The following is a 22,817-nucleotide window of genomic DNA, read 5'->3' as shown; positions in this document are numbered from 1 at the left end:
CATCAAAGCCGCTCAGGTGCACAGCTTCGAGATCCGGCTCTTGTTCCTGCGCCCTCGTCCCCGCTGAGCGCAGCGCGTGCTCCTCGTTTTTACTCCCAGAGGAGAGGCTACACCGCCCAGTCCGCAAGGCGGGGTGGAAAGAGCCCCTCCCTTTCCCTGTGGCCACCCTTGAACTCTGGTTCGTTTCGTGCGCGGGGAGAGGTGGACGTGAGGGTATGACTGGGAATCCTTCTTACTCATTCTGAGCTGAAAACAAGGACCCGTTTGGGAGAGGAAGATCTTTTTTGTCAGGGGCCACCGGCCCATGAACAATCACCCCAATGAAAAGTAACAGTTACACGCAAGCAAATGGGAGGTGGATTGCTTTATCTCTGAGGAACCGGAGCGGGCGTAGGTAAATGTCATAAAAATCATTAAAAATAAGGGAGAATCACTGCACTGTACCCCTGAAACTAATATCACGCTGTATGTTAACTGGAATTTACGTAAACATTTAAACCCAACCTAGAAACAAACCTGGGGCATTGCTGAATACAGCGAACCAACTGGACTATGGGGTAGTGGAGTCCCATTCTCCATCAGCTCTGAGGGCAAAAATCGTGTCTAACCAAAATTATCCTGGACAATAAAATACTACCTTTTCACTTGTCTTCCTTTATTGGCCCAGTTTCCCTGTGACTCCCAATTCTTCAATTTCTTGAGGTGGTTTGCTTCTTGGCCCCCGTGGGTGCTAACAGCCCGCTCCGGAAGCGCGCGGTGCAGCGGTGCACCTGGCGCCGTGGGCGCTGCACCAGCCGGGCCGCCCCCGGCCCCGGCCCCCAGCGGGCGTGTTAACGCGAGCCCGCGCCGGTCCGCACGCGCAGGCGACGGCAGGTTACCCCGGAGAGAAAAGCTCTGAAGGCGCAACGGGCTCCTTTGCCTGCCTGCAAGCTCAGCTCCAGCCAGGGGCGTGCTGACCGCGTGCCAGGCATTTCAGAATCTCCCCACACCTGAGTCTGGAACTAGTTCTAGAATGAGTGCTAGACTAATTTCCCAGGTGAAGACACCAGGACCCGGGGTGCGAAACTCCATGTGCCGTCAGAGCGCCCGGAGTATATTATTCCGTTGTTTCCTGGGAAAGTGGTTTATGTGTTGTCAGACCAGGCTCTTGCAAAGAAAAGGGGGATGAGATGCCGCCTCGAGATTGAGCACGTCCTCCCATCAGGTCGGTTAACCCGCAGTCGCTCCCGCTAAGGGCACTTCCTGGCTTCAAGCAGTGCACCTGCAGTGGCTCCCGAACAGGTGGCCGTGGTAGTGACCTCAGGTTTGCGGTGAGGGGCACGTGAGATGCCCGCAGGGCGCCTGGCACAGCAGGCGTTCAGTATGTGGTAGTTGCTAGGAAATTATATATATATATTATATATATAGTAACCCGAGTACGTATGTGTGTACATATATACGTACGTATGTATATATGTATGTATGTATGTGTGTGTGTGTGTGTGTGTGTGTGTGTATACATAGTAACCCGAGAAAACACGACAACATAAGTTCTGGGGTTGAAGCCGGTGTCCACCTTTACAGAAACGTACAGCTTTGTCAAGCTGGGTGAGAAGCTAGCCCCAACTTCCTCATGTGATTTTGCTCCAGATGAAGGCGGTCTATTCGGATCCAGGGCAACCCTTAGAGACGCGGGGAGGGGAAAGCGTCGGCATGGTTTACCCCAGCCAAATAGCGAATTAGCTGTAAAACCGCACGAACCCCACAGACCCTTTCCCCACACCCAGCCACGGTTAGCGTCTTCGCTCCGCCTGTCTCCGGATTCTTGTTAGCACCCAGAAGGCAAAGGTGGGTTAGGCAGCCTGCTGCCCCTTCTCAAACACGCTGTACATTAGTGTTGCGGACACGCCTCCCGGGGGGGGGTGGGGGGGAGCTATGTCCGCCCTTTACAATCATGGCAACTGGCGGACGACACAGGCGCCTTGCCCCTCACAATCATGGCATCGCGCACGACGCAGGGGAAATGCGTTCGCCCCTTACTATCATGGCACCACAGTAGCCCACCAGGAAGGGCGCGTGCCCATCACAATCATGGCGCCATAGAGGCCCTCAGCGAAAGCACGCCCACCCCTCGTAATCATGGCGCCGCGGACAGCGCTCCGAAAGTATGTTCGCCCCTCATAATCATGGCGTCGCAGTGCAGCGGCAGTGTGTCTGCCCATTGCGACAACGGTGCTGGCAAACGGCATAAGCATCGGTTTTTCGACACTGGCGCCCGCCCCCACAACTAAGTGCTGGCTGACGGCGTTATCTGGGCACTGAGGGAGGACGTTTGTCCTCACAATCATGGTGGCACAATTACGGCCTCTAGGATAGTGCCCCGGAAGTTTACCTGCCCTTCACAATCATGGCATCTGGGGAGGCACTCTAGAAGTGTACGTACCCTCCGGAAGTGGTGGACGGGATGGGGGTGGGGAGACGTATGCCTGACCTTCACAATCATGGCGTCGCGGACCACTCAGCGCAAGTTTGCCTGCCCCTTAGGATCACGGTGCCCACAGCCTTGGCTCTTCGATGCTGGTTCCCGTCCCCATAACCGTTTTTGAGTGAGGGCATCTACCCTTCACAATCATGGCGTCACAGCACAACGGAAGTGCGTTTGCTACGCACGATCATGGCGCCGACGAGAGGCTAGCAGACGTGCGTTGCCCCTCATGATTATGGCGCCGACGAACTGCTCAGCGGGTCCGTCCGCCCCTCACAATCATGGCGCTCCCAAGGCTCAGCTGCTGAGTATCTGCCCCTTTCAATCATGGCGGCCAGAGCGGAGCAGGGCGGGGCGGGGCGGGGTCTGGGAGGGAAAAACGGGCTGGCGGTCCTGGTGCAACTGCTCATGTGACTGGGAAGATGGCCGTCTTTCCCTGGTAAGGAAGAAGTGGTGGTTGGTTTGGGAGAGGGACTATAGCTGCTGTCTCTGCGAGTGTGAGCTTGTGTGAGTCAACGGGAATTGCTCTCTTGGTGAGGCGCTGGTGGAGCCTCCCATTCCGTACCCGGTTGTTTTGAGCGCAGAATCCCCGGCCGTTACCCTGGTCCACAAGAGGTCCCTGAGGCCCCACGGGTGGTTCCCTCCCGGCTACCCGTTCCTTGCACCTTTCACGCTCCCCTCTCCATTCACTCCTTAAAGAAAACTCAAGTTCCCCGGCTTCCTGTGTCCCAGGTTCTGGGGGCGCTGCGTGCAAAGAGTGGTGGACTCAGCTCGGTCTGGATGATAGGGGACACCTAGCTGTTTCCAGTGTTACTCGGCTCACCTGGACGACACTCGATTGCTTCTCTGTGAAATGGCTGTCCTTCGTCCCACTGTGTGCAGGGCTTCCCGCTGGGCACTGGGGATGCACAGTCTGCGGACGTACCCCTTGGCCTTAAGGAGTTAGTTTAGTGGAGCAGACACACCGAGTAGAAGGGTCATGAGATGTAATTTCACCTGGGGCTTGGGGAAGGCTTGAGAAAGGCAGACCCTTACATTGGGTTTCGGAGAGTGAATAGGAGCTCAGAACAGGCGGGGACAGCGTGTGCCCTGGCTGACCGGCCAGGCAGGGCTCTTGTGGTTGGAGTAGCTGGGAGTGGCTCGTGTTGAGGGTCCAGCCGTGCTGTGTGTGCGGGAAGAAGTCAACAAGCTGTGATGGTTCTAGTGGGTTTATTTGGGAAATAGATGGGAGCTCTACCCTGCATCTCAGAAAGGGAGAGGAGGGCTTTTTTTTTTTTTTTAATTTAAATCGAAGCTAATTAACATACAGCGTAGTAATAGTTTCAGGAGTAGAATTTAGTGATCACAGCAAGTGCCCTCCTAATGCCCATCAGCCAGTTAGCTCACCACCCCCCTCAACACCCCTCCAATAACCCTCAGTTTGTTCTGAGTTTGAGTCTTTTCTGGTTTGCCTCCCTCTCTGTTTTTATCTTACTTTTGCTTTCCTTCCCCTGTGTTCATCTTCCCGTTTTGTTTCTTAAATTCCACATATGAGTGAAATCATATGATATTTGTCTTTCTCTGACTTATTTTGATTGGCATAATACATTCTAGTTCCATCCATGTTGTTGCAAATGGCAAGATTGCATTCTTTTTGATCTTTGGGTAATAGTCCACACACACCCCACATCTTCTTTATCCATTCATCAGTCGATGGACGTGTGGGCACTTTCCATGATTTGGCTCTTGTTGATAGAACTGCTATAAACATTGGGGTGCATGTGCCCCTTCGAATCAGCATTTTTGTATCCTTTGGATAAATATCTAGTAGTGCAATTGCTGGGTCGTAGGGTAGCTCTATTTTTAATTTAAAAAGTTTTTCTTTTAACGTTTATTTGTTATTGAGAGACGGAGATAGACCATGCGCATGGGAGGGACAGAGAGAGGGGGAGACACAGAATCCAAAGCAGGCTTCTGTCTCCCAGCTGTCAGCACAGAGCCCGATGCAGGACTCGAACTCACAAACCGCAAGATACGACCAGATCCGAAGTTGGACACTTAACTGACTGAGCCACCCAGGTGCCCCTCTATTTTTAATTTTTTGAAGAACCTCCACACTGTTTTCCAGAGTGGTTGCACCAGTTTGCATTCCCACCAACTGTGCAAAAGTGTTCCCCTTTCTCTGCATCCTCGCCTACGTCCATTGTCTCCTGAGTTGTTCATTTTAGCCATTCTGACAGGTGTGAGGTGGTAGGGAAATCACTTTCTGATCTTTCTTTCCAAATGTGGTTTCCCGTGAATGAGTAAGTGAGCAAATGAAAGAATATACAGCTCTAGACTCTTGAAATACTGACAGTTAAGCAGCTTCCTTCCAAAGGAAGGAATCCTCAAAACCCATTTTTCCTCAAAATCCATTTTTTAATCCTCAGAACCCATTTTTCAGATGAGGTCATGAAGGCAGACAGGTGAAGCAGTTAGGCTTTTTTTTAATGTTGGTTTATTTTTGAGAGAGAGCGAGCGCGCTCGTGAGCAGGGGAGGGCCAGAGTGGGGGAGGGCAGAGCGAGAGGGAGACATAGAATCCGAAGCAGGCTCCGGACTCTGAACTGTCAGCACAGAGCGTGATGCAGGGCTGAACCCACGAACTGTGAGATTATGACCTGAGCTGAAGTCAGACACTTAACCCACTGAGCCAGCCAGGCGCCCCTTTCCAAAGTCTTGATACACTAAATCTGGATTGAATGCCACTGAGTTTCCTTGGATCTAGTGATTCGAAGCACCTTTTAGGGAATCATTAAGGTTTAAACACCAAGAACAATGAAAAACATCTGGCTTCAATTAACTTGTCTGCAATTTTCTGATTAGAAAACCCAGGGAGATGGTCTTTTAATCTCTGCTTCCCAGAACATTTTTACCTGTGACAGTTTTACTTTAAATCACAAACAGAGGTGCCGTACGCCTTTTAACTTGTAGGGTTTCCAAAGTTCCTAAGCTGACTGTGCTCTGGACATTCCTGTGGCAGCCCGTGTTCACCCTAAAGTCTCCCAAGACTTGTTGTTGTTCAAATTAAAAGAACTGCGTTTTAACCCTGGTCGTGCCTGGCATGGGGTTTGGCAGAAAGGAGGGGCAGTAGTAGTCTGTGGAATGAATGAGGAAACAGAGAAGGTCTACAGAGGAGAAATGTGTTTCTGTCGCTAAATTTGACATTTACAGAGATGTGTGTGTGCGCACGCCAGGCACGGTGTTAAGTATTGAATGTGCAGCATCCCATTTAATCCTCAAAACCCATTTTTCAGATGAGGTCATGGAGGCAGACAGGTGAAGCAGTTAGTTTCCTTAAAGTGGTACAGCCTTCGAGGAGCAGTGAGGTGTGGAGTCCAGAGGCTGTGATCCTAACCGTTCCCAGCAGCGGGACCTCCCACCCATGCCCTGGGCTGCGGGGTCTGGGTTGCAGGGCTCCCCAAACCCCACTGCGTGGTTGTGGGTCTCCCCAGAATGCCTCTTTGCACCCACACATTTTGATATCTCTGATAGATTGTGTCCTGGGCTAACAAGTGATGTCCAGCAGTCCCCCCTCAGATCACCTTTTCTGTCTAATCCCTGTGACAATGGCGCCCTTAAAACTACCAGCCTTTGGGGCACCTGAACGGCTCAGTCGGTAAGCATCCGACTTCAGCTCAGGTCATGATCTCGCAGTTCGTGATTTCGAGCCCCACATCGGGCTCTGTGCTGACAGCTCAGAGTCTGGAACCTGCTTCAGATTCTGTGTCTCCCTCTCTCTTTGCTCCTCCCCCACTCACACTCTGTCTCTCAAAAATAAACAAACATTAAAAAAAATTAAAAAAACAAAACTACCAGCCTTTGAGTCAGGCATTTCTACTTCACTTCAAGACCTTTTTATGAGGGGGTAGGTAGGGAAGAGGGGTATGTCGTGATTGTGGGAGAAGAAACTGTGTGGCCAGACTATATCATGAGCCGCTTAAAAATCACTTGAGAATGGGGGCGCCTGGGTGGCTTAGTCGGTTGAGTGTCCGACTTGGGCTCAGGTCATGATCTCACAATTCATGGGTTCGAGCCCCGCATCGGGCTCTGTGCTGACAGCTCAGAGCCTGGAGCCTGCTTGGGATTCTGTGTCTCCCTCTCTCTCTGCTCCTCCCCTGCTCATGTTGTCTCTCTCTGTCTCTCAAAAATAAATAAATGTAAAAAAAAAAGTAAAAAAATTAAAAAAAAATCACTTGAGAATGAAAATAGCCAACAAAAAGCATTTGGTGGATTTCGGTATTTCCAGTATAAGGAGATTAACTTGATAACTGGTAACGCAATTTCTATGCATCCATGTTATCAGATGTAAACAACTTAAAAATAGGGAGTTGTCAACCTTTAACGTGGGTATAAATCACCCGAGGGAATTTGCTAATGTGCAGACCCTGATCTGTGGTATTTCCACACTCCCCTGGTGATGCCCTTGCACAGTGATCTGTGAGCCGCACTTTGAGTAGCCAGCGGCCAGGCCAGGAGTGGAGGTGGGAAATGTTGGCCTTTTTTTCTGTGGCAGCTGCCAAGGATGCACACGAGCCTTTGGAAGCTGGGATGATGGGGGATTTTTACCGGCTGCTGTGTTCTGGGGGGAAAAAAAAGCAAGGTAGGGATTTCTAGAAAATGCCCGCTGGGGGGCGCTGTTGGCATTAGCAAAGACCCAGGCATTGACAACCAAGCTTAAAAACATTGGGTAAACGGCTGAGCCTGACCGGGAATTTGAGGGAATATTGGAAGAAGCGATAGAAAGATCAAAATATAGCTGTTTGATGTGGAATTTCGAAAGGGGTAAATGTTTCCTTTTTTTTTTTTTTTTTTACATTTCTCCAGAAACTATTTATTTTTTTCCCCAAGGAATTCCTTCCCTTCAAACTTGTAAACAAACAAACAAAAAACAAAAAACTATTTCGGGGTGCCTGGGTGGCTCAGTAGGGTAGGTGTCTGACCCTTGGCTTATGCTCAGGCCATGATCTTGTGGTTATGGGATCGAACCCCATGTTGGGCTCAGCACTGAACGTGGAGCTTGCTTGGGATTGTCTCTCTCTCTGCCCCTCCTCCCTCATCCAAATAAACAAATAAATTATTTCAAAGCTTGGTTCTTTAAAAGAAAAGACAAAGGTAGACAATTGCTTAAGGTTCTTAAGATGATCCATGGATGGTCTCCAGGGCTCCTTCCTGCATGAGAGTCAGGCTGCCTTGGTTTTTGTGTCCCTGTCACGTGCTGCTGTCCCCTCAACTGTAAGCCTCAGCTTCTTTGAAAAATGGGCGTAATGATAGCATCTTAGCATTAGGCAGTTGGTTAAATGAGGAAGTGCAGGGAAAGGGCTTGGCCTGGGTCCTGCTGTACAGCAAGTCCATTGTAAACGAGAACTATTATTTGGTTCTGTGTATCCAGTCACCCTGTTCTTGGGATACAGTCTTGCTCAGCTGTGGATTGATTTGTTAATGATTATTACAGGGATGAAAAACATTTGCAACTGAATTTCAGGTCCGGTTACATTTAGACTCATTCCACTAAATTAACCTTTCAGAGTTCTATTGATAAAGTTAAGAATGATCTGAAGAGAGAAAAAGCGTAATTTGATTTTTAAACTCCGTTATGGCCACTGATGACTGTTATTCCAGTTTCCTTATTCTTGGGGGGGGGGGGTCTTTGTTTATTTTATAAATCAGGGATTGGCTGGCAGCATATTAAAGGGAGTCGGGAGGTACTTGGGGGGAACTGAGTTGGTTAAGCGTCCAACTCTTGATTTCAGCTCAGGTCATGATCTCACAGATTGTGAGTTCAAGCCCTGCATCAGGCTCTGCACTGACAGGGTGAAGCCTGTTTGGGATTCTCTCTCTCCCTCTCTCCTCCTCCCCTGCTCATGCTCAGTTGCTCTCTGTCTCTCAAAAAAAACAATAAACCTTAAAAAAAATTAAAGGGAGTCAGGAAGAATATTTCATATTTTTGGAAGGGGAGGACTGGGTATGCTTGGTAAATGTGACCCAGAGAGACCAGGCAATATATCGTGATAGGGATTTTCCTTTCCAAAAAATAAAAAGTAGTGGGGTGCCTGGGTGGCTCATTTGGTTGAGCATTCAACTCTTGATTTCAGCTCAGGTCATGATCCCAGGGGTGTGGGATCGAGCCCCATTTTGGGTTCCATGCTGAATGTCAAGCCTGCTCGAGATTCTCTGCCCCCTCCCCCACCAAAAGAGGTTAAAGCAGTAGTTCTTTAAAAAAATAAATAAAACATAAAAGGTAGAGATGAATTTGTATTGTTGACTGGCCTTCCTCCTTTCGTGCTCACAAAGCCACATTTATTTAGAAAGGGATAGAAGTCAAATGACCTGGGATCTCTGTTCTCTCATACTGAGTAGGTTTCTGGGTGGGTGGGCTCACCCATAAGGCTGACTGCAGGGTGTAGTTGGATTTGGGGTTCCTTAAGTACTAGTGAAGGCACACAGCTGTGAGTGGGGCAGAGGGTGAATTCAGGGGACGCTTAGGCCGATGAACAAAGGGAACCAGCTTTACGCTCTTTGAGACCTAATTCTCCACGGGGTTTTTAAGGCTTTTTTTATTATTTATTTTTGAGAGAGAGAGAGCGCGCACATGTGAGTGGGGGAGAGGCAGAGAGAGAGAGGGAGACACAGAATGGGAAGCAGGCTCCAGGCTCCAAGCTGTCAGCACAGAGCCTGATGTGGGACTCGAACCCACGAACCCCGAGATCATGACCTGGGCCGAAGTTGGACACTCAACTGACTGAGCCACCCAGGCGCCCCAATTCTCCATGTTTTTAAATTGTTTCCCTTTTGATGCGCTGAGCCAGCTTTCAGTCATTTCTCTCTGGTCGGTTTTTACTGTAAGTAATCGGAAAGCAGCCAAGCTGCTCCCTGCAACACTGTGCCCAGAAACGTCCTCCTGCAAATACCCTGTTCGGTCGCATACAAGTTCTGCCGTCCACAGGACACCAGGGCGTGAGCACAGTCCGGGACGCCGGGTCCTGACCGGGATCGCCTCTCCGTGTCCAGTAGCACAGTCCCCGTTTCCGTCTGCGGCCTCGCTGGTCTGGCCTAGGCCGTCTGTTCCACCAGCTTCTGTTCGCAACCCCTGGCGTCTTCTCCAGGAGGGCTGAGGCTTTCTCTGCAGCTCTCCTGTGCTGTCTCCAAGCCCTCACCGTCATCGCCCCCGAACGTCCACTCGGGGCGGTGGCTTTTCTCGCCGGTCTTGGAAAGCCCGTTACGGTTCCAGACTCACTTCCTCGTTTTTAGGTATTTGTTAGGGCAGCAGCCCCACTTCTCAGTCCGAGGCTTAGTCGGTTCGAGCTGCTGCTGTAAAAAAAAAAAAAGAAAAAGAAAAAGAAAAAAAACACAGATGTGGCAACTTACAACAAAAAATGTTTGTTTCTCCTGGAGGCTGGACATCTGGCCAGCTCGGTGAGGCGAGGCACCTCCTGCTTTTCACCCAGTGCCTGCACTGCGTGTCTTCACAGGGCCGGGGCTTTCTGGGGTCCCGGTTATCATGAGGCTCCTCCCTTGAGACCTCATCACCTTCCAAAGGCGAGGTTAGGATTTCAGTCAGTGAATTTGGGGGGTTGGGGGGGTGGGGACAAACATTCATACCATAGTGCCTCTTCTGTGCTGATTGACCTGAGTTTTAATTCTACCTCTCTTTTATTTATTTTTTTTATTTTAGAGAGCAGGGGAGAGGGGCAGAGGGAGAGAGAGAGAGAATCTGAAGCAGGCTCAGCATGGGGCTTGACTTGGGGCTCAATCCCACAACCCAGGGATCATGACCTGAGCAGAAGTCAAGAGTTAGATGCAGACACTTAACCCCCTGAGCCACCCAGGTGCCCCCTACACATATTTTAAATACTATAAGTTACTGTTTTTTGTGGTCACTAATCTCTTTTTATCCACACCTTTACCTTTTTTTTTTTTACTCTTCGATATGTATGCATAGCCTATACATATGTACATACGTGTATACACAGTGTGTATGCACATATATACTATGTATATAGTTTTTTGTTTTCAGCTGGGATCATTTTGTTTCTCTGTGTAGCTTTTTTTATTTTTTATTTTTTAATTTTTATTTATTTATTTTTACTACTTTCAGAATCACACTACAATTAAATGTGCTTCGATTTATTTTTTATTTTTTTCAATATATGAAGTTTATTGTCAAATTGGTTTCCATGCTACACCCAGTGCTCGTCCCAAAAGGTGCCCTCCTCAATACCCATCACCCACCCTCCTCTCCCTCCCACCCCCCATCAACCCTCAGTTTGTTCTCAGTTTTTGAGTCTCTTATGCTTTGGCTCTCTTCCACTCTAACCTCTTTTTTTCCTTCCCCTCCCCCATGGGTTTCTGTTAAGTTTCTCAGGATCCACATAAGAGTGAAACCATATGGTATCTGTCTTTCTCTGTATGGCTTATTTCACTTAGCATCACACTCTCCAGTTCCATCCATATTGCTACAAAGGGCCATATTTCATTCTTTCTCATTGCCACGTAGTACTCCATTGTGTATATAAACCACAATTTTTTTATCCATTCATCAGTTGATGGACGTTTAGGCTCTTTCCATAATTTGGCTATTGTTGAGAGTGCTGCTATAAACATTGGGGTACAAGTGCCCCTATGCATCCGTACTCCTGTATCCCTTGGGTAAATTCCTAGCAGTGCTATTGCTGGGTCATAGGGTAGGTCTATTTTTAATTTTTTGAGGAAGCTCCACACTGTTTTCCAGAGCGGCTGCACCAGTTTGCATTCCCACCAACAGTGCAAGAGGGTTCCCATTTCTCCACATCCTCTCCAGCATCTATAGTCTCCTGATTTGTTCATTTTGCCACTCTGACTGGGGTGAGGTGATATCTGAGTGTGGTTTTGATTTGTATTTCCCTGATGAGGAGCGACGTTGAGCATCTTTTCATGTGCCTGTTGGCCATCTGGATGTCTTCTTTAGAGAAGTGTCTATGTTTTCTGCCCATTTTTTCACTGGGTTATTTGTTTTTTGGGTGTGGAGTTTGGTGAGCTCTTTATAGGTTTGGATACTAGCCCTTTGTCTGATATGTCATTTGCAGATATCTTTTCCCATTCCGTTGGTTGCCTTTTAGTTTTGTTGGTTGTTTCCTTTGCTGTGCAGAAGCTTTTTATCTTCATAAGGTCCCAGTAGTTCATTTTTGCTTTTAATTCTCTTGCCTTTGGGGATGTGTCAATAAGAAATTGCTATGGCTGAGGTCACAGCGGTCTTTTCCTGCTTTCTCCTCTAGGGCTTTGATGGTTTCCTGTCTCACATTCAGGTCCTTTATCCATTTTGAGTTTATTTTTGTGAATGGTGTGAGAAAGTGGTCTAGTTTCAACCTTCTGCATGTTGCTGTCCAGTTCTCCCAGCACCATTTGTTAAAGAGACTGTCTTTTTTCCATTGGATGTTCTTTCCTGCTTTGTCAAAGATGAGTTGGCCATACGTTTGTGGGTCTAGTTCTGGGGTTTCTATTCTATTCCATTGGTCTATGTGTCTGTTTTTGTGCCAAAACCATGCTGTTTTGATGATTACAGCTTTGTAGTAGAGGCTAAAGTCTGGGATTGTGATGCCTCCTGCTTTGGTCTTCTTCTTCAAAATTACTTTGGCTATTCGGGGCCTTTTGTGGTTCCATATGAATTTTAGGATTGCTTGTTCTAGTTTCGAGAAGAATGCTGGTGCAATTTGGATTGGGATTGCATTGAATGTGTAGATAGCTTTGGGTAGTATTGACATTTTGACAATATTTATTCTTCCAATCCGTGTAGCTTTTTTTTAAAGTGTAGTTCTGTACATGCTGTTGTTGGTTTTTCTTTAACAGGAAACTCTTTCCTTCATGACTGAAGGACCGTTTCACTAGGTGCAGGGTTTTTGTCTGGCAGTTAATTTCTTTGGTACTTCACCGGTACGATCCCTTTGTCTGCTGGCTCTCCTCTCTGCTGAGACAGTAATATAATCGTCACCCTTTGAAAATAAGGTGTCTTTATTCGTTCTAAGAAACCCTCTATTTTTTAGCCATTTTACTATGAAGGCCCTAAGTATGGTTTTTGTTTCTTTTTTGTGTGGGTCCTGCTTGGGGCATGCGTGTTTCTTGAATCTATAGCTTGAGGTCTTTAGTTTGGAAAAATTCTATTTTGGTTTAAAAAATTTTTTTTTCTTTTTTTTAAAAAAAAATTTTTTTTTTCAACGTTTATTTATTTTTGGGACAGAGAGAGACAGAGCATGAACGGGGGAGGGGCAGAGAGAGAGGGAGACACAGAATCGGAAACAGGCTCCAGGCTCTGAGCCATCAGCCCAGAACCTGACGCGGGGCTCGAACTCACAGACCACGAGATTGTGACCTGGCTGAAGTCAGACGCTTAACCGACTGCGCCACTCAGGCGCCCCTCTTTTTTTTTTTTTTAAAGTTTATTTACTTAGAGAGAAGGCGTGTGTACAAGCAAGGGAGTGTTGGGAGGGGGGGGTAGAGAGAGAGAATCCCAAGCAGGCTCCACACTGTTAGCTCAGAGCCTGACGTGGTGCTCGAACCCACAAACTGAGAGATCATGACCTGAGCCAAAACCAGGTGTCAGAAGCTCAACCGACTAAGCCCCCCAGGCGCCCCTAGTTTGGAAGAATCTTAGCTGCCATCCCTTCAAATACTGCTGCTGCCCATTCCTCTTCCTGTTTTTCTCTGCCTGTTCTGAGACCTTCCCTTCCGCCCCGAGGCCTTTCACACTGCTCTTCTTCCTATGTGTTTTCCTCTCGTGCCTCAGTGTGGATACTTTGTCCCCTTGTCTATCTCGTGATCCCTTCACAAGACCCGTGAAATCGGGTGCTCTTTGTCTACTTCCTGCCCAGCTACTTTCTCTGGCTCCACAGCGTTCGTGAACTTGGTGGGGAGAGCAGGGCCGGCTTTCTCCCTCCCCCTGCACGCCCCTCTCTTCAGCTCCTCCTTGGGCGCTGGCTGTCGGGGGGAGAACAGTGTGTGGGGGAGAGTTGACCTCACTTCATCCAGTGCCCTTGGTTCTGGCATCTGGCCTCACGGGTCCCGGATCCCTGGGTGGCATTGTGCACCTTCAAACTGAGTGTTAAAATTCTCTGCAGCGTTTCTTGGGCTCAGTAGAAATACTGTTGCGCCGTGAGCCGCTGTAGCCCTGAGAAGGTCTGAGCAGATGATTTGAATGTGTTCTGTATCCCCTTCAACTGATGGTGGCGGTCTGGGATTTGTCCGCCAGGCACTCCCGGGGGAGGAACTACAAGGCAGAGTTTGCGTCCTGCCGGCTGGAGGCTGTGCCACTGGAGTTTGGGGACTATCACCCGCTGAAGCCCATAACCGTAAGTTTTGTCACGAGGCCCTCTCTAACCTCTCTAACCTCTCACTCCTCAAAATGACAAGCTGGGTTCCTGGGTCTTTCCCACTTGCCGGCCGGAGCTGCTTTTGCACATTTCTATCAGCCACTTTGTTCCCAGGCCCTGGTTTTTGTGACGTTGACCTCACCCACCGTCATGTTCCTTGTGCCCTTTCTCACATTTGCGAGGTTGTCACGAGCGGGTGATGCCTTTGCTCCTGAGGTGGGCATATAAACGAAACCCCTTCTTAAGTTTGCCTGTCCTGAAGATGCTGTTCTGAATGGCGTCTTCATCTATGTGAGTTATTTAAAAAGCAAAGTGAAAAGCAGGCCAGTGATATAGATGGTCCCTCTCTTCTGGGTTAGCACTGTTTCACCAGCAGATAATAGAAGCTGTGTGGCTCTCATCACGGGTGGGGGTGAGGGTGACAGACACATACCTTAGAATGCCCAGAGGCCATTGCATAAAGCAGGAGGTCACAGCTGGAGTGTCTGCCCTCCCCCTCCCCCCCAGGCCCTATGGGCCTGTAGAGTCACAACTGAGACACCAGTGGGTCGTTTCCAATCTGAGAACTCACTCCCGTGGACACAGACCAGCCACATCAGCTCCAGGCTTCCATCCTGCAGCTTTCGTGACACGAGAGCAGGGAGTTTCTCTTTTCTGGTTCTGTGTCCCTCCCTGACCCAGGCTGGTGCCCCGGGGAAGGGAATGTGCTGACTGACTGGGTTGGGGTAGAACCCCTCCACCCCAACCAGGCCTGTAGGAGCCGAGAGTCGGGGAGGGCCGCTTTCCCAAAGAAAACAACTGCCAAGCCTGGGAGAAGGGGGGTCAGATGCCAGGCAGACAAAATGACAATTGTGTACCAATAGGAGGCCCTTTGCCAGATCATCCGGGGTTGGTGTCAGACCCTACAGGTTTAGGGCAAGCTCTTCAAAAAGGCAGTCCTTGCTTCAGACACCCACTGCAGATTTGGGGGACCCCAGGCCACCCGCTGATCAACTGTCTGCAAATCCAGACCTCCCCTCAGGCTTGATAATGTGCTAGGAGAGCTCAGACAACTCAGAAGCCCTGTGTTTACAGTTTTATATGAGGGATACAAATGAGCAGCCAAATGAGAGACAGGTAGGTGAGGCCCGGGAACGTCCTGAAGACAGAGCTCTCTGCCCTCTGCCTATGGAACAGTGTATCACCTCCAGGCACATGGTACAGCCACCAGCCAGGAAGCTCCACTGAGCTTTGTTGTGTCCACACTTTGTGTTGGGGTTTCATTACACAGCGTGATGCAGTGATTCCTTGGCCACATGACTGGACCTCATCTCCAGCCTCCCTCCCCTAAGGTCAGGCTGATACCCCCTGACTGTGCTCACAGGAGTGGTCTTTCTCACGACCAGCCCCCATGCTGGTCTTGTTACCATCAAGTCATGTGTGGCTGCAGGGCGTGTGAATGACAGACACTCCAAGGGCCGGACCCTCCTTTCCCAGAACCAGGACAAAGGCTGGTCAAGTTCTCTTTTATCCAGCCCTTTCTTTCATTCTATCACATCCCGTCCTCTCTGAAGACGGGTTTTCTCTGCCTTCCTGTGGATATGCCCAGAGTGTCCATTACTTCCCTCAGCCCCTGGGTTTTCAGAGCTTCCTTGTTTAAGGAGGAGAGTGGAGCCCAGCCAGCCCTTCTGGATTTTGTGCTGCATTTTCAGCAGAAACACTGGTTGGATCTTCTTGGCTCAGGGGTTCACCCCTGATCTGGTCATCTGAAGTCAGAAAGTGTTGGGGGCCAGTGGAACAAAAACATGGCTTCACACCCTGACACCCCACCTGTCCCTCAGTGCTCAGCAGGATGTGGCATTCGAAGTTCTTCAAAAAGGAAGGAGATCGTGTTAAGTCGCAGCTTCCGATGCAGTAGATCCAAGGTGGAGCTCCAGAGTCCGTGTTTTTTGACGAGCTCCATGTGATGTGGCTGCTGCTTGTCTGGGGACCTGCTTTGTGTAAGAGGGCCCTACCAGGGTGCAGTTCGATCCCACCTTCTATTCCCTTCCTCCATAGCTGGGATTCCGAGTCCTCTCGGTTTGTCACAAAATGTAAGTGTCCCTGCCACAAAGCAATGGTCACTTCAACTAAGGGAATGAGGGAAGACACATTGAGTGTTGGGGGAAGGTCATAGGAGATTCCCGCTTTACCTGCTCGGGTTTTCCCCACAGGTCACAGAGTCCAAGACCAAGAAAGTGAGCCGGAAAGGCAGCACTTCCTCCACGTCCTCCTCGTCTTCCAGCTCCGTGGTGGACCCACTGAGCAGCGTGCTGGATGGGACAGACCCCCTCTCCATGTTCGCGGCCACGGCTGACCCTGCAGCCCCGGTAACACTCCCTGCTTGTGGTCAGTCCTGTGGGGGCAGAGCTGGCAGCTTTTCTTTTTGTTTAAAAAAAAAAAAAAAAAAAATTCTTTTTTTTTTTTTAACATCTGTTCATTTTGAGAGAAAGAGCACAAGTGCGGGTGGGGCAGAGAGAGAGGGAGACACAGAATCTGAAGCAGGCTCCAGGCTCCAAGCTGTCACCACAGAGCTAGATGCGGGGCTTGAACTCAAGAGCTGTGAGATCATGGCCTGAGCCGAAGTCGGTTGCTACTGAGCCTCCCAGGGTGCCCCCACCTTTCTGTTTCCAAATGGCACAGATCCCACATTGTCGTTGCGACAGTTTTCAGGATCCAGACACCCACAGGGTCCCCCTTACGGAGCCCTCCTCTCCCCACCCCCCCACCCCCTTTGTGAGAGGCTAGTGCAGATCCTGGAAGCTTCTTCTTTTCTTTATTAAAGCATTTTAAAATTCATTCTTGATTTTAATTTCACCCTTTATTATTCTTTTTTTTTTTTTTCATTTATTTTTATGTAATTCTGTAAGCAAACTGCTGATTTCTCACGTAGAAGAGTTAAACGCTGGGCTAGGCAATGTGTGTTTAAGGTTTTGATGGCTACTCCCAAATCATTCTCCAAAAAGGCTTCACCATTTATACCACCCCCAGCAGAACTTCAGAGTGTCTGTTGTCCTGCCTCCTTGCCAGCTGGGACATTACCAGTCATTGTAACTTTGCCATTTTGGTGGTTGAAAGATGATCGTTTGCCTTTCCTTGATTCTCAGTGAGCCTGAGTGTCTTTTGATCTGTTTATTGGCCCTTTGGGGTGAATTGGCCTGAAAAAATGTTATCTAGTAAACCTTTAGACCTATTTTATTCTGCACTGGGTGACTGTCTGCCTTTGCTTATACTTCCTTTTCTTTAGCTTTTCTTTAAGTTTGTCCATTTATTTTGATGGAGAGAAGGAGAGAGAGAGGGAGATAGAATGCGAGGCTGGCTCTGCACCATAAACGCAGAGCCTGATGTGGGACCTGAACCCAGAACTCTGGGGTCATGACCTGAGCCGAAACCAAGAGTCACACGCTTAACCAACTGAGCCACCCAGGCGCCCCTTTTCTTTAGCTTTATGAGATAAAATTGACAGAGGAAATTGTGAGACTTTTAGAGTGTCAACGTAATGACCTGGTATTTGTATGCACCTGTGAAACCATTCCCTCATCGAGTTAGTACACCCATCGCCTCACGTATTTACATTTTTTTAATTTGATGAGAACATTTAAGTTCTGCTTTCCTAGCACATAATCAGTTTTACCCTGCCATGTTATCAACTATTGTGTTTGCTTATAGTTTTTGTTTGTTTTTATTTTGAGAGGCAGAGAGTGAGCAGGAGAGGGTCAGAGAGAGAAGGAGAGACAGAATCCCAAGCAGGCTCTGCACTGTCAGCACAGAGCCTGATGTGGGGGCTCAAACTCATGAACCAGGAGATCATGACCTGAACTGAGATGAAGAGTCAGACCTTAACTGAGCCACCCAGGCGCCCCTATACTTTGTGGTTTTCAAAAAAATTTTTTAGCATTTTATTTATTTTTGAGAGAGAGAAAGAGAGAGAGTGAGGGAGGGGCATAGAGAGAGAGGGAGACAGAATCTGAAGCAGCTCCAGGCTCTGAGCTGTCAGTACAGAGTCCAATCCGGGGCTCAGACTCCCGAACCATGAGATCATGACCTGAGCTGAAGTCAGATGCTTAACTGAGCCACCCTGGTGTCCCTATACTTTCTTTTTAAAGATGAAAAGGATACTGCTGCTGAGAGCTTGTCTTGCCTTTCCATAGGATAGCTCTAGAAAGAGACGAGACCGAGATGAGAACTCCATCGTAGGATCAGACTTTGAGCCCTGGGCCAGCAAACGAGGAGAAATCCTTGCCCGGTACACGACCACAGAGAAGCTGTCTATCGTGAGTACCAGCGCACTCTTCTCCCAGGGCCTGCTTCCCATCTGGTAGGGATTTCTTTTTGTTAGGATTCTGCCCCCAGGTGCCTGTACAGGATCTCCCCACCCCCCACGCCAAACAATTCTCTGACACCGGCTGGGTGTCCTGCAGCTCAACTCAGTTCTGACACCCAGATCCCTGGAGCTCATGTCCATTCCTGCAAGTCAGGCGCCTAGTCCCTCAACCTTCTCTCCCACTTCACATGTCCGCTGTGAGTCCATGTTGTCACCTGTGCTTCTGACCGTCTGGCTGTGCGTCAGACTCCCAAGACCCCCTCCTTGGGTTCGGTCAATTTGCTAAGTGGCTCACAGAACTCAGGAAATCCGTTTACTCACAAGATTACAAGGATATTAAAGGCTGCAAATCAACATCCACTTGAAGAGAGACAGAGAGCAAGGTTCTAAATAGAAGACCTTCTGTCCCCTTGGAGTTTGGGGTCCTGCTGGATGGCATGGACATTCTGTCTTACCAGTCAGGAAGCTCTCTGAACCCAGTCCTTTTAGGTTCTTAGGGAGGCCTTAATAAATAGACGTGATTGATTCAATCTTCCGCCCCCCTCTCCCCTCCCTGGAGGTCAGGAGTGGCACTGAGGGTTCCAGCCCTGCAATCAAATGTTTGTTTCCCCTGGAAACCAGTCCCCATCCTTAGGTGTGTCCAGAAGTCACTTGATTAACTTAACAAAGTCTCCTTGACCACTCTGAGGGCTTAAGACATTCCAAGGGTAGTAGGAGCTTCTGGGCCAGGAACAGAATCAAGACGCAATATATATTTCTTATAAATCACAATATCACAGCTAATGTTGCCCAACTCCTGGGCTCTGTGAGTTTGGCTCATTATGTCCATGTTAGTTGGGAGCAAATGTGCTGGTTGGTTTCTCAAAAAAATGTGTTAAGAATCCAGGATCTGGCACCATTCAGAGAAAGAATTGGAGCCCATCTCTGGGGAGGTTTGAGTTGGGAAGTGAGGAGACTGAGGCCCCAAAGAAGGTTTACTTCTTCCTGTGGCTCCAGTTTTCTTCCATGGCCTCAAGTTCACCGGGTGGCCTCTGGACCAAGTCGTTGGCTTGTGCCTGGGGATGTGAGGGAGATGAGGCCGACAATGTGTGGGGGCAGGTTGCTCATGTGATGAAAGGCTCTGAGCTGAGCCGGCCAGGGAGAACAGGGGAAAGCCTGGGGTACTGAGGACGAGAGCTGGGAGCTTCTGACCCAAGCCCTCCCTGATGACGTGATAACGGGATGACATATGCCACAGTGACATTCCTCTCTTGGCACTGAAAGGAAGTTGAGAAGTGGGTAGTTCAGGCTGGTGTGGTGGCTCCAGAGTCATCAGGGGTCTGGCTCTTCCTGTCCTGCTGCCCTGCTGCCCTGCTGTGTTCAGTGTCACCTCACGTCCAAGTTGTTGGAGGAGGAAAAGGGGAAGTAGGATGCACCCTCGCTCATATGAGGACCCCTCCCAGTGTCCCCATCCACACACCCAGCCGCATTTGTCCTCCCAGTGTCCCCACCCACACACCCGCATTTGTCCTGAAGGTCGTCATGGGCCGTATGCAGATGGAGGGGATGCTGGGAAATGCGACAAATGTGCCCATCAGAAATCAGGGCTGTGAGTATGGAGGAAGGGGTGAACTCGGGGGGCAACCAGGAAGGCTCTGCGACGACGCCTCTCCTCCCCACTTCCTCTCAGGGTTTGCGCTAGGTGAGCAGTGTGCAGGCAGAGTTGCTGGACCGGTAGTTTGGTTCTGATTTTCTGAATGCACGGAGTTAATTTAGAGCAGTGATTTTGCAGCCAGGAGTAATTTTACCCCCCAGCGGACACATGGCAATGTCTGGAGGCAGTGTTGGTTGTTGCACTGTGGAGGCGTTGCTGGCAATCTAGTGGGTAGAGAGCAGGCGCTGCTAACACCCTCCATGTACAGGACCGCCCCCACACAACCGGGTTTCCCTGTGCCTAACGTCAGTAGCGCCCAGATTGTGAAGCCCTGACGTAGAGTAAGCTAACTGCTACCTCCTGACGCCGTTGTCCTCAAAATTTTGCTCTTTGTTGGCTCACTTTGAGTGTCCTGAGCTGAGTGGAAATTTGAATCTTCGGTAGTTTTTGGTGAGCTGTGTTTTCCTCCTTAGATGAAATCATTGTTTTGCATTTGGATAAGTAAGTAGCTTTGCTGGAAAATAACAGATCATGTGGCCTTAGTGTAACTTGAATATTTAAGTATCTTACAAGTTTTTTTTTGTCATAGAAACGGTATTAAGTTTTAAAAAATACTAACAAATTGTTACTTGCCTCTGCAGAATCTGTTTATGGGATCTGAGAAAGGTGAGTTTGGGTTGTTGTTACTCTTGATGGGGAATTGGCTCATTACCTTTAGTATAAAAAAGTTTGCAGTATCCAGACTGGTGTTTAATTCCATTAAAGCTGTTACTTCCTAGATTGTGTACAGACTTAGCAGAACTGAAATACATACTCATGTGATGAATGGGGGGAAAAAGACAAAAGTTATTAAAAGTACAACATGAGCTCACTGTTTGAATTTAGACAGAGCAGTAGCATCTGCTCCCCGTCCCCTCCTCAGCAGCTGTAGAATGGTTAAAATTCTCCTTTTTAGAGATCATTTACTTTGCTTTAAGTCTTTATCCCTTGTGAGAAGGCAGACACGCTAGGGATGGGAGCCACAGTCTTAAGGGCCATGGGTTCCTGGACACGGCAACACGGCAGTGCTATTTCTTCAGCCTGGATACACGGTCAGAAGCTCTGACCAGCGTGCCTCAGACTAGCTGTGCAACCTTTATAGACATAAAGACCATGGGGCCCTGTTCCACTTGTTGAATGTATCTTGAGGAATGGGACCCAGGAATTGGTGTTTTTGTTTTGTTTTGTTTTGTTTTGTTTTGAGGCTCCTAAGCGATTCTGAGGCAACGGACACAGCTCAGGTACCCACGGGGTACAGATGAGCATAGCTGTGGTTTACGTGCAAATCACGAGTATGGCAGCTGCGACTCTCCCCCGTTGTCTGCAGGTGGGGGCAGCACCTGAGTAATCAAGAGAGTGGGAGCACCTTGTAAGGGCCATAACTTTGACCCCAAACCGTGAAAAAGTAAATCCTACTGTTGCATAGCCACCAGTTTGGAGAGATCAGAAAGATGGACGAGATCGCTTGCTGGTGGGAACGTAGAGCAGCAGGAAGGCTTATGTTGACAGTAGGAGGTTAAAACGATAAGACCACCGTGTAAAGAGCACTTTCACGTTATCTGTTAAAATTGAAGTTGGGCCAACCCTTGGACCTGACAATTCTACTAGGATATACTCTAGATCAGAAATTAGCAAACTACATCCTGCAGGGCAAGATCTGGCCCCCTGTTTAAGTTTGGAAGTAAAGTTTTATTAGAACACAGCCAGGCCAGTTTGCTTACATATTGTTTGTGGTTGCTTTTGTGCTGTAATGGCAGAGTTGAGTAGGTGTGAGAGAAACCACATGACTCACAAAACCTAAAATATTTATGAAGTTTATTTTGAGAGCGAGCATGGGTATGAATAAGTGGGGGAGGGGCAGAGAGAGGGAGAGAGAGAATCCCGAGCAAGTTCTGTGCTGTCAGCACAGAGCCGGTCACGGGGCTCAGTCTCGTGAATTGTGAGATCATGACCTGAGCCGATATCCAGAGTCTGATGCTTAACCAACTGAGCCACCCAGGCACCCCATAAATGTAAAATATTTCTATCTGACCCTTTAGGGAAAGTGTTTTTCCAACTCTACCCAAATCCATGTTTTTTTGTTTGTTTGTTTGTTTGTTTTGAGATAGAATGTGGGTGGGGGAGGGGCAGAAAGAGAGGGAGACACAGAATCTGAAGCAGGCTCCAGGCTCTGAGCTGTCAGCACAGAGCCCGAGGCGGGGCTCAAACTCACAAGCTGTGAGATCATGACCTGAGCTGAAGTTGGATGCCCAACTGACTGAACCACCCAGGCGTCCCCTTGTTTTTCTTACAGTGTGGTCCAAGGGCCAGCTGCATTAGTAAGGCAGAGTCCCAGGCCCTGCCAGGCCTACTAAAAATCAGTCTGTGTGTGTTAATTCATCTGTAAGTGACTCCTCTGAAAGTTTGAGAAGCGCTGCCCGCTGCCCTGAAGAAATGTATGTGTATACAAACCAGAAAACACAAATGTTCACAGCAGCGTTATTTACTGTAGCCCCAAACAGGAAACAACCCAGACATCCGTCAACAGAATAAGAAGTACATTGTGCTGTATTAACACAGTGGAAAATAATAAACAGGGAAACAGCTCTGTGCAACAACCAGGGTAAAATTCATGAACTAAAGATAATGGTTAACAAAAGAAGTAAGACGGTATATGAGCAAGGTGGTGGTTACAAAGGTTATGATTATCTGTTAAAATGTACATATGTGCACTTTCTGTACATATTTCAAAATAAGAGGAAAAGTGGAAATGAGGTAAAAAAACAAAAACAGAAACCAGTACTGGGAAACTTAAATAGTTGTTTTTTTAGCAAATAAATAACTGTGCCTTGCTCTCAGCTGATCCCAGACAAATCGGTGAGTTCGCAACAGATCTAAGACGCTAGTGCCTTAAAAGAATGAACTTTCATTCCTGAGTTTGGTGGGTGGGAGCAGGGGGACCTCAGAGCTAGAACAGAAGCCCCTTTCAGATGGGGACAGGG

The 22,817-nt window shown here is 48.6% G+C and overlaps 1 protein-coding gene across 5 annotated transcripts in view; it reads left to right on the top strand.

The window, feature by feature from the left end:
- Positions 1-2,394: 2,394 nt before the first annotated feature.
- Positions 2,395-22,817, top strand: part of VPS35L (VPS35 endosomal protein sorting factor like) — a 117,703-nt gene continuing 97,280 nt past the window's right edge. For 3 of the 5 annotated variants that reach the window (XM_043560404.1, XM_043560403.1, XM_043560402.1), the window contains exons 1-5: positions 2,825-2,903; positions 13,702-13,801; positions 16,015-16,170; positions 17,992-18,114; positions 20,439-20,463. In XM_043560404.1, coding sequence (XP_043416339.1) covers positions 2,887-2,903; positions 13,702-13,801; positions 16,015-16,170; positions 17,992-18,114; positions 20,439-20,463 — 421 coding nt within the window. In that variant the 5' untranslated portion in view covers positions 2,825-2,886. Of the gene's footprint in view, positions 2,415-2,823; positions 2,904-13,701; positions 13,802-16,014; positions 16,171-17,991; positions 18,115-20,438; positions 20,464-22,817 lie in introns of those variants that run through there. The other 2 variants (XM_043560405.1, XR_006294216.1) reach the window with 2 other exon arrangements.

The sequence above is a fragment of the Prionailurus bengalensis genome, chromosome E3 (assembly GCF_016509475.1).
Source record: "Prionailurus bengalensis isolate Pbe53 chromosome E3, Fcat_Pben_1.1_paternal_pri, whole genome shotgun sequence".
NCBI lineage: Eukaryota > Metazoa > Chordata > Mammalia > Carnivora > Felidae > Prionailurus > Prionailurus bengalensis.
This window is presented reverse-complemented; position numbering and strand designations above follow the sequence as displayed.